Source organism: Aristolochia californica, unplaced genomic scaffold, assembly GCF_029961685.1.
Source record: "Aristolochia californica isolate CCGP_79_NKW_82.1479 unplaced genomic scaffold, dmAriCali1.0.hap1 SCAF_12, whole genome shotgun sequence".
Taxonomy (NCBI): domain Eukaryota; kingdom Viridiplantae; phylum Streptophyta; class Magnoliopsida; order Piperales; family Aristolochiaceae; genus Aristolochia; species Aristolochia californica.
The window spans coordinates 28931952-28948363 of NW_027181793.1; the positions used below are offsets into that span (position 1 = coordinate 28931952).

Here is a 16412-nt window from a genome sequence, read left to right on the forward strand (position 1 = left end):
CACTCTTAAATTAGCAATTTAATATAATATTAAATATAATTAATATAATAAATAAATAAAGTTTTTATTAATAAAATAATAGGTGCATTTTCATTAAAATCCAACTGAATTAGTTTAGTCTCTTTTGGAGCCACTTTCCTTAGTGAAAGTTAATTCACTTTTACTTACACAATGCACTAATAGGTACTTAGTGAAAGTGAAAGTAAATTATTTTTTTGTATTAGTGTGTGCAATGTAAAATATTTTTTTGTGTTAGTGTAGAAAATGGAAAGTGCAAAGATATTTTTTATTAATAAAAGCATTTTGATAGATTTAAATTTTTTAAATTTTACTTAAAATATTATTAATAAATTAAAAATTTTATTTTAACTTGTAATAAAATAATTAAACAAATACTTACCTTTGCCCTAATAATAAAAGATTAGGGTAATTGTTACATTTAACTAAGGGCAGTGGTAGAATAAAAGAGAAAGAGAGGGGCATTGTGGTAAATCCGTCGGAATGTTTTGAAAAAAAAAAAACCGTAGAGGGGAAAAAACGAAGCAGGAAAGAAAGAAGGGGGAAGGCTCGGGAAGTTCATTCGATTTCGAGAGGTAAGGGAGAATAAAAAGAGACGAAACGAGAGAGGGCGCGCGACGGAAGGAAGAAGATAGGAGAGGAAGAAGGAGAGGAGGAAAGAGGTAGGTCTGAAACTGCATCATTCTCCTTTTCCCTCCTCTTCAACCCATTTTTACATAAGGAATGTCTGCTTTTGTCTTCCTTGTGCAGCTATTGTTTTCCTGCATGTATTGCTTGACTTGTAGAGAATTTGGAAGTTTATTGTTCAACTTTCATATATTTGACAGAATCTGATATTTTACGCACTTTAATTGATTTTCATGATGACGACAAATTCATTACAAATTGTTCTTGTTGTTTCTCATAAGAAATTGTTGCAATGAGCAATTTTTTGGGCCACAAGCACAGTTCTAGGTGTTCGGGATCTTGAGAGACAAAGTGGGTTAGGTTCATCGTTGGCCAAAGACACTTCAAGTGCAGGTCAAAGTTGAAGCGAAAGACTTTCTTGGGATCTCTACATTTTTTCACTTCTTATTTGAAAACATGTAGCTGTAGTATTTTAAATTATCCACAAAATTTATTATTTTAGGGTATTTCATTCTGGCAGCTGTTTTAGCTTGCAAATTGGAACTGGTGATTTAGTTTTGTGGCATCTTTTGATTTTAGGTAGTCATTATGTTATTTTGTTTCACTAGTAAGTTGAAAAGAATTAGACCAACTTGCCCATTGAGCCGTTCTCTTTTCCTTTTCTTCTTCGAAGGAGTGAGGATTTGGTGCTTTGCACACAACACCGACTTCAGCCCGCAGACCCGTCTCACTTCTCCATTACTTGTGTAGGTAGACCATTTGTCCACCTTATGGTCACTCATTGATATCTCTTATCTTTTGTTTTTCTCTGCACATCAATATCTTTATTTTTTGTTAGTCGGACACACTCTCTCTCTATCTCTATCTCTCTCATGTCTCTGGTTCTATGTTCTCATTAAAAACCTGCAGGCTGTAGCTTCTCCATTTCTTTTGTTTTCTTGTTATCTTATTTTTGTCTACTAAGACGAGTACTTATTCAATGAACTAGTTCATATCTAAGGCTGTGAAGGCGTGGTGGTGGCTCCATCCATATTTGGTGCTCTAAACTAAGTGTTAATATTGCACCAGGTTGTTCGACTTTCACCTCTCATTATGTTTACGACTAAGATTATCTATCTAGAGTATTTGCCACCTGAGCGGAGTGCTGCGATATTTACAAATTTCTCTTATTCTTCATTCAAAGTATCCAATTAGTGTTGTTCATTATGGAAATGTGGATGGTGTTTTCCTCACTTGTGAAATTCATATATTTGTTTGTTTTACATTAGAACAAAACGAAGAATCTGGTTATGAACTACTTTAAATTTGTTCTTGACTTACATAATAAGCTTTCAGGGTATCGAAAAAAATTTCATTGTATTCAGTCATTGATATGTATAAAGGGTTGTATGGTTTCTTGAGAATAGAAGAGCCACGGTGACCCCCCCCCCCCTAGACCGCGTGGACCGTGCAAGTGAATATAAATTTTGATCAACATTGATTTCATCTGAATTGCCGCATCTATCCTTCTGGTTCGACCATATTATCTACTTTTGATGTCATGTGTTTGTGTGAGAATTGGGTAATAGAAATGTATTGGCTCATGGTCTTGATGGCTTTGAATTAGGAACCCAAAAGTTACTTTTGGAACAAGATACAATCTTTACATGAGTTGAAATTGATGAAACAATAAAAAACAAGGTATTGAATTCAGGTATTGAATTCATTGTTTTCTTCTTCTCAACGTTGGGCATAAATAGCCACTGTACTTGATCGTAATCATCTATACATAGTAAGATCCTAAAGTAAGGACTGTGATTACAAAATTACAAAGATTACAATCTATCTATACAAGGAAATAAATCATTAACAGAAACAAGGTCCGCGTATTTTGATCAAGTATATGTTGGAACTACTACATTACTCTCTCATCTCTCTCTCTCTCTCTCTCTCTATATATATATATATATATATATATATATATATTTCTCCCTGTCTCTCTATCTTTCTCTATCTATGTGTCTGTTGTCTATTTATCAATCCATCGATGTACCTATACATCTTTTTACCTAGCTATCTGTTATATATGCTTTGTGTATGTGTATGACTGTGCTCAAATTGCCAGGTTTACATGCAAGTATTTTCGTTCTTGACATGATATGTCCAATTTGAAGCAAAGGTAGAAAAGATTTTTTTTTTTTTTTTTAAAGAAAGCTAGGAAACCTTACTAGTTCCCTGCAAATGCCCAAAATCGAAGTATAGGTGCAAACAGATATTATTGACCTGGACTCTCAAGTATGGATAAACTTTATAGAAGATTTCTGTTTGTTTCAGTTTGCCCCAAATTTATCAGTTAAAGTATTTAGGGCAGGGTTGATAAACCTCTAACTTATTGTTTTGATAATACTCTCTTAAGATGTTTGCTGACCTCTGATTTTGTTTACTTTTTGGTCATGTTTAACATATACTTCAGTGTTTCGAGTCTGGTCGGAACATTTGAAGATGATAAATTGCTTCATTCCCTGATAGAAATTGGGTCAGTCCTTTTAACTGAAGTCCTTACATACTTTAATTGGCCACTGTCCTTTCCCAATTGGGAGTTGGGAAAGGGGCAGGGATGGGGTTGATTTTCCAACTCATTCATGTGTTTTTGCAGGGGAGGATTGAGTTTTCAGAAACCTGCTTTGCACCTGATTCTACTCACACAAACACTGCTTATTAATTGATAGGAGAAAGATTTTATTTTCATGATTTTGTTTGTCCTCCTTCTATTTTAGGTATCAAGGTAAAACAAAGTGGCAAAATGGTTGGTGCTAAACTGAAGAAAAGGACGTTAGTGGAAGAGGGAAATTCTATTGCAGCATCTGAAGTCGAGCATACGTTCTCTCATGATACAGATAGCACAGCCGAAGTACTGAGTATGTTTTCACTTGTGTGGAGACAAGTATTTATTTATATCCATTTTGATAGTTTCTCTTTTCTGAAAGAATATTCTTATAATTTCTGTTAGGCTGGAATTGATTTCCCATTTATGTGCTAATTCTGTGAGGAATTCCAATACTTTATTCATCTTGGAAAGTAGAAGGATGTGAAGTGTGTACTGAAACTTAATTCTCCAGAAAAGGATTTGTCATTATGGCCTTTTTCTTCTTTTGATATTACTAAATTTTCTCTTTGGTTATCTGGGTATGAGAGTTTTATTTGAATTATTCTTGTTTTGGACATGTGAGTCCTTTCCCTCAATTTGTATGTGAGGTCCATTTAGAGGTTACTTTTCCGAGTCTTTCCTCTCAATTTCTACTCTTGTTATTCGCAGATGTTAAAAGACCAGAATGACAAAAGAGAATGGATTTAAAATTGAAAGGTGAAGCATGATAGCAAAAGAGGCAGCATTTATCATTTTGATCTGCCGTCATGGTGTTCTTTTGTTAAGAATAATATTAGGGGTACATCATAATGACAAGAAAGAGCCTTGACTTAATGTGCAGTAAGAATAACATATCATGTGATAAAAAATTCTTTTTTTTTTTTTTTCTCTGTTTAGGACATTTGTTCTCAGTCGTCTTGTAATCTATCATAATTCTTTGCATATCCTTAATCCTCTTTTCTAAAATTGTTGCTTTTCGCAATGTATGTAGTTGTAAGACAAATAACTACTTTACCTTAGCAAAGAAAATAATGTCTATATTGAAAAAAAAATAATGACAACATATGAAACAGGTGAAGATTTAACATCATTTTCTGTCTTCATCTACTTTTTGCCAGGTTCTCAAGCAAAATTAATGAAACCCATCTAATAGGTGCATGATTAAGTTCATGTTAAATAGGCAACATCTCAAATGTATCTCTTACAATAGCCACACCTCAAAGTTCATTTTTGTTTTCATCCTTGAGATAGAAATGAGCTCCAAACTGTTTGGAGATGTGCAACTGGATTTGCTTTGAAGGAATTGAACTGATTACTATGGCTTCTGGAAGCCTGGAGTTCATTCCTCTGGATTAGTCGCATATCTTTAGCCTGTCATCCATTTTCATTTTCTTTTTTAGGTAAAACAAAAAAAATATTGAAGTGAGGGAATTGCAATTATACGAGCTTGAAGGACAAGAAAAGCAAGAAGATACACTAAGTTTTGTTTACCCTGAATTTTGTACAGTATCCAGCATCCTGTCTATTCTCTTCTTCTCCTGTGTAGTTGATCTTATAATTTTTTTCCTCAAGTTACGAAAATAATAAAGTGATATTATATACTGTATTATTTGGAGGAGCACAAGAAAAGATTGTTTTTCTTAATTGTGATTTACTGGAATTGTTAATATGCTAACCCTTACTTTTCTCAGAGAGTAAGCTGCGGAAAGCGGATGGAAGAAAGAAAAAGATTAAGTTGATGAACAAAAATGGGGTTCAAATTAACATCGATAAAGTCGAAGAGCTTGGCCATGAGGATGGAGTCTCGGATGTGCTTGAAAGTGGTCTGTAAATTGGGGGTTCATAATATCTCTAATGGTTTGTGGTGCTAATGAGTTAAATTGAAGGCATCATTAACTAGTTTGTTGATTTTTTTGCTGTTATCAGAGAATAAGCAGATTGAAGCAAGCCCAAGAAAGAAAAAACATAAATTAATGTCAAAGAAGAAAAGGGAAAAGGAAAAGGGTGGTGATAGTGGCATTGGCAGACTTGATCAGATTATGAGTGAGAATGAAGAAACCAGAAGTAATCTGATTAGCGGTTAGTTTGAATTTCTAACTTGGTGTATACCACTGCTTTTTTATTTGCAATATGCTAAGTTGAAGATAAATGCATTCTGTAATTAATAAAATGACTAGTTGTTATTCTTGTTGCACATAGAGTCTCACACCCTCAAAAAGGTTACTTCATCAGGTTCCCTTAGGAATCTGGATCTTGAAGTGATGATTCTGTTTATTTTATTTTATTATTTTATTTTTTAATGTTTTCCAAAGAGTTAAATTGAAGGCAACATTAACTAGTTTGTTGATTTTTTTGCTGTTATCAGAGAATAAGCAGATTGAAGCAGGTCCAAGAAAGAAAAACCATAAATTAATGTCAAAGAAGAAAAGGGAAAAGGAAAAGGGTGGTGATAGTGGCATTGGCATATTTGATCAGATTATGAGTGAGAATGAAGAAACCAGAAGTAATCTGATTAGCGGTTAGTTTGAATTTCTAGCTTGGTGTATACCACTGCTTTTTTATTTGCAATACGCTAAGTTGAAGATAAATACATTCTGTAATTAATAAAATGACTAGTTGTTATTCTTGTTGCACATAGAGTCTCACACCCTCAAAAAGGTTACTTCATCAGGTTCCCTTAGGAATCTGGATCTTGAAGTGATGATTCTGTTTATTTTATTTTATTATTTTATTTTTTAATGTTTTCCAAAGAGTTAAATTGAAGGCAACATTAACTAGTTTGTTGATTTTTTTGCTGTTATCAGAGAATAAGCAGATTGAAGCAGGTCCAAGAAAGAAAAACCATAAATTAATGTCAAAGAAGAAAAGGGAAAAGGAAAAGGGTGGTGATAGTGGCATTGGCAGACTTGATCAGATTATGAGTGGGAATGAAGAAACCAGAAGTAATCTGATTAGCGGTTAGTTTGAACTTCTAGCTTGGTGTATACCATTGCTTTTTATTTGCAATATGCTAAGTTGAAGATAAATACATTCTGTAATTAATAAAATGACTAGTTGTTATTCTTGTTGCACATAGAGTCTCACACCCTCAAAAAGGTTACTTCATCAGGTTCCCTTAGGAATCTGGATCTTGAAGTGATGATTCTGTTTATTTTATTTTATTTTTTATTTTTTAATGCTTTCCAAAGATTCAGTTAACCAACATAATAATACTGAAAACTAGGCATGCTGCTTTTGGTGAATGAAACCATTACACCTATTGTCAGAGAGACGTTACTATGTTCTTCCAATCCATGTCTCTTCTATTGTCCCTTTGTTTTTCGGTTGGGTAATCTGGTACCTAACCTGAGTCCCCGTGGATAGTTGCACAATTTTTTGCAAATTGAGCTATATCAGGACCCACAGGTCTTTTATGGATGTTTTACAATTGTGCTTTTATTTATTTATTTATGTATTTGTTCTATTGGACCTCACACTGGGCCTCTTTTCTGATGATGCTAGTTGGTACTTGATTATGAAGACTCTCGCTTTTTCCCGAAGTTGCCAATCTTCTTCAGTTCTTTTGGCGCCAGCGGTTTGTTTAAAGTGGATGATGTTTAGACATTTAGTATTGTTAGTTAAAAGGTTCCAGTGTTCTGTGGATGCATTGCTTGCTCCACATTCAAGCTAGTTGTTTGAGAGTGAGATAGTAGTCGTAGAATAATCTCCTATGCTGATTAGTTAAGAAGTGTTCACCTAACTTTGGCTGGTCGCTTAGGGACGAACTGGCCTAACTTTAACATGATATCAGAAAAAATCTAAGACTTTTTGTTACTGTTTAATGTTCCTTTTGTGTGTTCTGTTGGGCCTGAGTTTGTTTTCTCTGTGGCCATTGTGTGTATGTTCTCCACTTATTTGGTTCAGATGTCTATTTGGGCCTGGACATGGGGGAAAGTATTGGATGGTAAAGAGCCCACCTTTCTGTGGCTTTGCATGTGTTGAACATCTTAGGCTAGTTGTGTGAGAGTGGGAGAAGTTGTTGTTGGAGAATACTATCAATTGTTTTGGATTTGTTGGAAAGATACCATGCTTATTAGTTGGAAAGATACTTCTTAACTTTAGTTATTCATTTTGGGATAAAGGTCCAACTTTAGCAGTTGCATGTTATGTATTTGCCTCATTATTGATAGAATAACTAGGTTTCACATCAAATAGGTGTTGATGAACCAGGTGATGACCATGAAGCTTATGAATCTAACCATTTTTCCTCTCTTTTTGATCTTCTGTTTGATGTCTCAGATGGTAGAATGGGTGAGATTATCAAGCATAACAAATGTGTCCAGGTAGCAACCAGGAGCAGCATGGTCAATGCTGTAGAGCCCGTGGAAAGAGCTGAAAAGAAGATCCATGTCAAACCAAAAAAGGCTAGAAAGCCTACAGACAATAAAAATGAATTTGAAGAAGATGAAGTGTATCAAATCTCATCAGGGGACGAAGACTGCTCAAAAGGAATGAAGAGTAAGGAATCTTGTTTTGTTGTTCGAGATTTTGAGTTATATCTTTGTGCTGAAGTTTGAGGGAAATGCACTCACTATTGCTCTTGCAACAGAGTGGCTTACAGAATACCATCAAAACAGACCAGGCTTGAACACACTGCAGCACAGAATTGATGAGTTTATAATGGCTCATGAAGCACAAGAGGAAAAAGTAACCATTTATCTATTTCTAAATTAAATTTCTATTTCTTTCATTAGGACTTTTATGCTCCTCTCTTATGAAGGCGCATCAAGAATGTCCATCCTGTCGTGGGCTGAATTCCATCTAAAGGGGTCACATTTAACTGAGATTTCTTTAAATCTACTGTTTTAGGCGAAGAAAGAAAGAGAAGCCCAAGCTGCAGATGGCGGTTGGACTGTCGTTCTTCACCAGAAAGGCAGAAAAAAGACAACGGACTCTGAAAGTGGGATTACTGTAGGTTCTGTGTCCCAGCTTGCAGCTGTGGACAAAATGGAAAAGAAGAAAAACAAAGTTGCTGTAGATTTCTATAATTTCCAAAGACGGGAAGCCCAAAGACATGGTATGTCATTTTCTAGTTCATACGTTTCTGCATATTTATTTGTAAAAAGGTTTTTGGCAGTTGTCTGCTTGTGTTTTCTCATGCATTTGCAGAAATATATTACGCTTGTCACTGTGTGACAGTATCCTAACTATTCTGTTGTCCCTTCTGTGTTCTGATATTTCTGGGAAAGTACCAAGCTTTACCTTATTCTAATCTCCATCATGGTTCTGTCAAAGTGAGAACCTACAGTTATGTCCGTAATCCTTTATGACTTCTAGGAGGATCTTCCACTCCAGCTCCTATGAAACTTTTGATCTCAAGGTTGTGATCTGTTAATAGACAGCCTCCACACCTAATACTGTTATTCACTGTAATGTTTCTTGCCTCTTCTCGAAAAAAGAAAATATTTTCTTCCTAAGCTGATCCATAAAACATCTAGTGTCAGTTTTTTTTTTTTTTTTTTCGTTTTTTGTCTCAACAACTGCTGGAGTTTCCAGATTCCTTTAAATCTGCCTGGACTACTCATGCGTCATATTCCAAGAAGAAAACTAAAAAGTGCCTTTATATAAAACAAGCAAATTTGAGAAAGGTCTGAATATCTTTAATGGGTTTTCCTGGGGGGTTGGAAGTCCTACTCTGGTTCGTCTATTACACACATACACTGACATTAGTTATCAGTCAAATTTCTAAATGTGATTTCAAATGTATTTCCATTTGTCTGATCTGATGGATACATTCTTCCGGTAAAAGAGTTATGCGTTCCAGCATTTTGCATTTGCTTCTGTATTTAATTTTCATGTGTTTATGCCAGTTGTCATCTTCAAAGTAGCATTTACCAACAAGTGCTTTCCACACGGCTTTGTTCTATTATTGTAAAGAAACTCATTTCATCAAAGTAGATATGGTTAAATTGCAATCAGGTGGTCACCTACATGACATGGTTTATTATCTGCAATTTCTAGGGCATAATCTTACTATTTTCTTGCCTCTTGGACTGTTTGATTAATTGTGTCTTTCTCGCAGAGGTGATGAAGCTGCAGAACAAATTCGAGCTGGACAAGAAACGGATACAACAGTTGAGGGCTGCAAGGAAGTTCAAGCCATATTAATTCTTCTTCATGAACAATATCACTCGCCAAAAAAGCACCTGCTTAGTGTAGGCATTTGTTGTGCTTCTGCCTTGAGCTCCTTTCTCCATCTCTTTGTGAAGACTGAACATAAAGTCAACACCAGTGTTTGCAGTTATTTACTTGTTCCTATTAAATAACAATTATGTGTTCTTTTATAATTATTATTATTCTCTCTAGACATTAAGATAAAGAGTAAGGCCAAGATAAATTGCCTAACAACAAGTCGATTATGTGTTTTTTTGTAGTGTTTCTCCGTGAAAGAAAGAGACTCTTGATGATCAAAGCATATAGATTTTGACTAACAACAAGTCGATTATCAAAATTTAGATCAATTGTTGAGATCATTGCTCGCTCAATAGTTAAGATGAAACTGATTGTACGAGGCTAGTGCCAAAAACCAAATGAAAGGGGAATGCCATCGAAATATCACATAAACAAAGGAGGTGAACACATGGTTGACTTATCATGTGACATGAAGGTGCCACCCATGTAAAGGAGGTGGCACATGAATGACAAGTGACCTTGTAGAAAATACTCAGACCTTTTAGAGAAAATGGGGATGAGATACAAAGTGTCATACTCTCAAGGAAAGAGGAAATTTTTTAGCTCATCCCTCTTAGTGCATCCAACTTTAAGTTAGTATGAAGCTCTCCCAAATTTCTACAGTAAAAGTAACAACAAGCAATCACTCTCTACTACTTTGCTAATTGCCATCATCTTTGCTCTACAATATGAGATTGAACTTTCTTATCAAGCATAAATAAAGATTAATTGTAAAACTAAGGGTAGTCAACCAAGGGATGTTGTAGTTTACTTGTCAAGTCATTTAAGGCTTTAATCAAGTTTGCATGCCGAGATAGAATTGGAAGGCCAAATTGGAAATAAGACCTCATATCATTTGAAATTTGTAACTTTTGTTGTTGTTGTACACATGGTTGTACCGCTTCACAAATCTATTCCCATTGTACATTAACAATTATATATAATATATTTTAATAAAATTTAAAATATATTAAAATAAAATTAAAATATTTTTATGTTACTCTCTATTTTTGATAATTTCAATTTATATAAAATTTTAAATTTATTTAATAACTTAAAATGAAATATTTATTTAATGTTTTCACCCTATGCACCACATGGGTTTTCCACTAGTAACTAAAATGCTACAGGGGTGTTTTAAACATTAATTGATGTGCCAAATTCAAGATATATCGAAATACATATTTGTAGCCAAAGGGTACAGGAATTACATCCTCTAGAATGTCATACCCGCCATTATTTGAATGATTGGTAGAATCATAAATCCGGACAAAATTTTGCGTAAGCATATCACACTGCGGCGGGGTAGTTTAGACAAAACACCCGCCATACGCGTAAAGAGTAAAAGTCTTAAGCCATAGGTCACATTTAAAAATAAATAAAAGCCTGCAACTCAACACGACGAAGCAACCAATTTCTCACCCTTCTTCTCTCTCTCTCTGTCTCTCTCTTGACGGGCAATTTTTCTCCATCTTTCGTCCCTCTCGAGTCCCTCGCTACTCGTTGATTTCTTCCTCGGCTTGATGGTCCTCCTATTCAAGACCTAAATTCGTGTCCATTTTTGGATGACCTTCCTCTATCATAGGTATTCGTTTCTTGTGCAGAATTCTGTCCTAAAGATAGGACTGATTTTGATCGAATTTGGGATGGTGATCTGAGCTTGTTGTTAAATTTCAGAGGCGAGGACTTCGACAGAGGGAAACATGTTTCAGAAGATCTTCGGGAAACCTAAGCAGGAAACCAATGCCTTGGCAACTATCGATAAGTTAAATGAGGTATTTTTTACTCTTTCTGGACCTTGCTTTTGGTTTCAGTTCCCGCGACTTTCCCCCCCTCTTCTCTTGCTGAAAATATTTTGGTTGGAAACTAATATGTGGTGCTGATTTTATACTTAATATTGTTGTTTCTTCCTTGGTTTTTGAATTGGCCAATAATTATTGAATCATTCTGATGTAGCGAATTCGTTTCTTAGGCTTCAAAAGAAAAGGTGACTTTGTAATTTATTGATTTATTTCGGAGATTAAGGTGTCAAAATTTAATTTTAAATTCACTGCAACTTGTTCTTCATGGGACTAGTTGCATTTTTTCTTGTTGGCGCTGTCCTCGTATGACAAAAATGTTCATAGAAATGCTAGTTGTCCTTCACAGGAGCAAGATTATGATGCCATAGGTAATATGGTCAGTGTGGTTTGTAGGAGAAGGCAGACTTAATTGGGTTATCATTTGACCAAGAGGAGAAGGATTCATGTACCAGATCCATGCTTAATTTGAAAAGAGCTTTCTTATTTCTGTTGATTATTTCTTGTAAATTCACTAGTAACTGAAGCCTTTAGGAGATTATTATTAACATTTTTAAATGAGGTGGTTGAGCTGTGGATCAAGCCCCTTCAATACTGTGATAAAGATTATACCTGTGGTTGATGTATCTAGTAATAGACACAAGTCTAGTGTTGTTTAATTGTTTTGTTTGTTCAGTGAAGTTTCTAATTTTTACAACTGCCTGCTATTAACCATCTTCTTTGAAATAGTTCAACACATTTATATGATTGAGTCTGTGGTGAAGAACAGTATATCGAATGCTCTATTATTTGAGGATGTCCTCTCTCTCTCTCTCTCTCTGCTTGCCCATGATACGGTTACTCCAAGTCAATGAATGGTATTTTTGTTTCTTGCAATTGAATCTCAGCTTGCCTTGTGTGGGATTTTTTATGTTTACTAATATTCTCAGAGATTTAAAAAAAAAATGGAGTTAATCGCAGCAAAGAAATCCAGAAAAAAAAAAGTCTTGACTTCAAAGTTTATCCATTTCTTATCTCATTTTTAGGCCATGCTAGGGTTCTAATTGATCCTAAGTTGTAATTAATAACTTATTGGAGTCATCTTAAAGAGTCTTGGAGGTTTGAATAGGTAGGTTTATCCAACTAATTTATAGGTTCAATATTTACATAAATTTCCTGTCTTTTCTTTTAACTGAGCCAGAGAAGGGTTTCTTTTTGCGAATGAGCTCATATCTTTCGTCTTATGGTGAGTTGGCAATGCGGAGATCAATGCCCATGTCCTGCTTATGTAGATGTTTCTGGATGGCACAATGGATTACTGTACACCTTTGATTGGAAGATTTAAGAAATAAGAATTGGTGATATACAATGTTCATATTTCATCTACAACTTATATCTGTCAATCCATAAGGCATGCTGATAATATGACGCTATAATTGGATTTGCATTTCATATTTATCTATGGAGTACGTTTGCAGGGAGATGCTTTGGTCTCAAAAGGATCTTTTCTTTAAATAAGATGTGTTTGGTTGACTTCCTACTGATGACTCTTGTACATGATTCCATTTCTATGAAATTTCTGCAGACACTTGAAATGCTAGAAAAGAAGGAGAGAGTTCTTTTGAAGAAAGTAGCTGCAGAAGTTGAAAAGGCCAAGGAATATACCAGAGCTAAAAATAAGAGGGGTATGATGTATAAGCATTCTTCATAATTATTCTTGAAAATCATAAATTAGTCATATATGGATCTATGTGTTTTTTCTTCTTTATTTATGTATTACCTGAAAGTATAATTAGATTTTGAATCATTATTTGTACACAATATCATGTTAGTATCCTTTTAATTGTTTATTTAGACATTTATCTTGTTTGATGGTAATAGATTGGACTTCCTGTGTAATGGGTAGGGATAAGATGCAGGAGGCAATTCTTATATTTTACATTTCTATTGGATGACTAGGTTATGAGGTGGCCCTTTTGATAACATCACCATATTTTTTTTTAAATCAGCATGAGAGAGCGCCCCCCCCCCCCCCGCCCAAAAAAAAAAAAAAAAAAAAAAAGTTTTTACCAGAACCATTTTGAAGACAAATTGCTGAATAATTTTTATGTATGTGAACAATTCCATCTGCTCATATTTTTATGCACCAAATGTTCTTGCTTAATGGTTCAGCAAATTGCACTGTGATGGAAACGTTATAAATCTTGAAAAGAATGTCTGTGGATCTTCCATTGATTTTCATGTGGCAATCACATTTCTTTCACCCATCTAAACTCTGTGATTTACATCACACATTCCTACAGTGAAGATTCTCATTAAATGCTCTCTATGAGACTTAAAGTTGTTAATTTGAGAACGGAAATTGAAAATTCACCCATTTGAAAGTATCATTTGCTGTTATTGCTAAAAGAAAGATGCACGACTGGCTATTCTTACAGCATCTTCTCCCTGTCTTGATCCTCTTTCATGATGTCAGTTTGTAACCTTGAGGATGGACTCCGTAAAGGAGGTGATAGTAATATTCTCTGAGAAAGCGGTATGATCAGTTAGTGTTCCTCTTAGGTTTTTTTGTTCTGCTCCTTTTGTGGGACCTTCAACTCTAGAAAACGTTGAAACATCATTCATGGCCCTGGACATTACCATGTATGAGCTAATCTTTCTTTTTTAAATCTTCTCCCTTTGTCATCCAGCTGCTATACAATGCTTGAAGCGAAAGAGACTCTATGAACAGCAAGTTGAGCAACTTGGAAATTTTCAATTGCGTATTCATGATCAGGTAAAACCAACCAAAAATGATATTAAAGTAGACTGTGCTCCTTTTACTGGCTTCTCTGGTGAGGCTTCCACTGTATTAATTCTTGTGATTGCTTATCCTTTCAGATGATACTGCTAGAAGGTGCAAAAGCTACAACGGAAACTGTGGATGCATTGAGGACAGGAGCAGCTGCAATGAAAGCAATGCAGAAAGCCACGTATTTATCTTCTTTTTATTTTATTTTATTTGTTTTAACTTAGTGACATATTGCATCCATGTGATTATTTCTTGGAAGTGTCATTGAGTTGTCTCTCAATTTTGTTGTTTTTTCTTTCTTTACAATTTACTCACTTGACATGTGATGTCATGTCTATGACCATGATATCCCAAACTAGGGGAGAAAATAGAATTGGCAGGACCATGAAAATTTATTCTTGCGGTATTGTTTGGGGCCACTGGGAGTGACCTTTTACTTTCACGTAGTTGTGCTTATTTTAGCTTCTTGTTTTTATTAGTGTCATCTATAAAATCATTTGGAAAAAAAAAAAAAAAAAACTGGTTGTGTGGACATTTTCTCTGGATAGGAACAGATATTGTATAGTTTTTCTTATAGTTGGTTATTATGCAGAAATATTGATGATGTTGATAAGACGATGGATGAGATCAATGAGCAGACTGAGAACATGAAACAGATTCAGGAGGCATTATCTGCTCCTATTGGTGCAGCAGCTGATTTTGATGAAGTATCCATCTTCCAATTAATGTTTTATTATTCCCTTTATACAATTTATTCGGGATTCTTAAATCCATTTTGTCACCAGGATGAATTGGAAGCCGAGCTTGAAGAGTTGGAGGGAGCTGAATTGGAGGAGCAGCTTCTCCAGCCTGCCACAACTGCACCTGCTACTGTCCCTTATGTCCCTGCTGGCAAGCAGCCCACTCGCCCTGCTCCCCAGAAGACCACTCCAGAGGAGGACGAGCTTGCAGCATTACAAGCAGAAATGGCCCTCTAGACAGGTTGGCTTTGTTGTCGCTTACTTCTTTTCTAGTGCCCCTTTTTGTACCGAGTTGATGGTGTGACCTGTCTTCAGTTTGTACAGATACCTTGGTGCTGAGAGTAGAAAGGCTGTTCATGTAAAGATTGAATACTCTTGTATGATGGAAGTTTGTTACTTGGGCAGCGTCTCTAAATCCCACTTATAATTACATTTCTCAGTGTGCATACTGTGGTAAGAGTTCGTTCTAATGCGGTATAAAGAAACCCCAGCTTAGGGTTTTCAACGTGCTTGTTTTTTTCTTTACGAGGCTCACCAGCTTACCTCAAGTGTATAAGATTTATGCAGAGAAGACATGTTAATGACCAACGTTGTCTTTTCTAGAATTGATTGAAGAATAACAGTGCGTCTTCAATGATTATTTGTATTTCTTTTACTGAGGAGCTGGTACTGCTTTGCTATTCTCTCTAAACAATGTTTGCTCAACTTACCTGTTTAATCTGTTTCTGCGTTCAATAAAATTTCTTAGTAGTCTCCAGTCAAATTGTATCCCCTGAGAGTTGGAAGGATTATGCATTCAATTTCTTTGCTGTTTCCGCCTTCTTTATGGTTCTACCTGGTAAGGATTTGATGTCCATGACATTCAGGGAAAAAAGGACGTGTTGTTCAGTAACTGCAGTTGGTTCTTCAAGAATTTGATGGGGATGGACGTGTCGTTCAGTAACTGCAATTGGTTCTTCGGGAATTTGATGGGGATGGATAGGTTTGTCTTCCAAGATTTAGGACAAGTAGCAGCATCTTGAAGATGAACAATTAATAGAGTAAGTAGAGAATATGAGAAGAAACAACTACAAGAAGCTAATACAAAATAAAGGATAAATAGTAAAAACACTCTTTATTAATATTTTTATATCTTAAAAGCCTACGGTTTGAATCTTATTTTTTTGAAATTATCTCAATTAGCACCATTTATTTATAGAGGAAAAACATTTCAAATGGTCTTCCTATAATATCTTCAAATGCGATCATAAAATTTCTATACCTAAAAATTATATTTACCATTTCTATCACAAGACCTTACTAATCAATAACAGTGCACTTCATCTAGTTTCTCTAATTTTTAGTAAGTGTTAATTATTAGTTTTGAAAACAGGTTAATAGAATGTTTTAGAGTATAAAAATTGACTTCGAGACAGTTTTTTAATAAGGTTATTCTAAGAATTTTTATTTAGTAAATGGTGTTAGTGGATTCCATAAAAGAAGAAATTAAAAGAAATGGTTATGTATTTGTTATAACCGAAATTTAAAAAAGTACCCATTCTTGCCCATGAATGCCGAACTGATGGAGCTGAAAGCTTTTCGGTGATTAAGAAATTAATACTGCCATTTCTAAACATAGAGCT

General features: G+C 35.0%; 2 protein-coding genes across 8 annotated transcripts; both read left to right on the top strand.

Annotated features, from left to right (window-relative positions):
- The first annotated feature begins 563 nt into the window (after positions 1 to 563).
- On the top strand, positions 564 to 9615 carry LOC137946933 (uncharacterized). 6 transcript variants are annotated; one of them, XM_068793215.1, is made up of 11 exons: positions 564 to 680; positions 1319 to 1395; positions 3402 to 3542; positions 4963 to 5094; positions 5198 to 5350; positions 5637 to 5789; positions 6076 to 6228; positions 7550 to 7768; positions 7860 to 7957; positions 8120 to 8327; positions 9333 to 9615. In XM_068793215.1, exons 3-11 carry the CDS (start codon positions 3428 to 3430, stop codon positions 9416 to 9418), a joined length of 1317 nt encoding a protein of 438 aa, XP_068649316.1. In that variant the 5' UTR covers positions 564 to 680; positions 1319 to 1395; positions 3402 to 3427; the 3' UTR covers positions 9419 to 9615. The 6 variants fall into 6 exon arrangements, with proteins under 6 accessions (XP_068649316.1, XP_068649319.1, XP_068649320.1 ...); XM_068793218.1 differs by having other exon boundaries at positions 1319 to 1391; XM_068793219.1 differs by lacking the exon at positions 1319 to 1395 and adding an exon at positions 3098 to 3160.
- A 1263-nt stretch (positions 9616 to 10878) lies between these two features.
- LOC137945293 (vacuolar protein sorting-associated protein 32 homolog 2-like) lies at positions 10879 to 15561 on the top strand. 2 transcript variants are annotated; one of them, XM_068791108.1, is made up of 8 exons: positions 10879 to 11066; positions 11159 to 11256; positions 12845 to 12944; positions 13950 to 14035; positions 14140 to 14231; positions 14643 to 14757; positions 14836 to 15031; positions 15106 to 15561. In XM_068791108.1, the coding sequence occupies exons 2-7, from the start codon at positions 11185 to 11187 to the stop codon at positions 15025 to 15027; spliced, it is 657 nt and encodes a 218-aa protein (XP_068647209.1). In that variant the 5' UTR covers positions 10879 to 11066; positions 11159 to 11184; the 3' UTR covers positions 15028 to 15031; positions 15106 to 15561. The 2 variants fall into 2 exon arrangements, with proteins under 2 accessions (XP_068647209.1, XP_068647210.1); XM_068791109.1 differs by having other exon boundaries at positions 15115 to 15561.
- Positions 15562 to 16412: the final 851 nt, after the last annotated feature.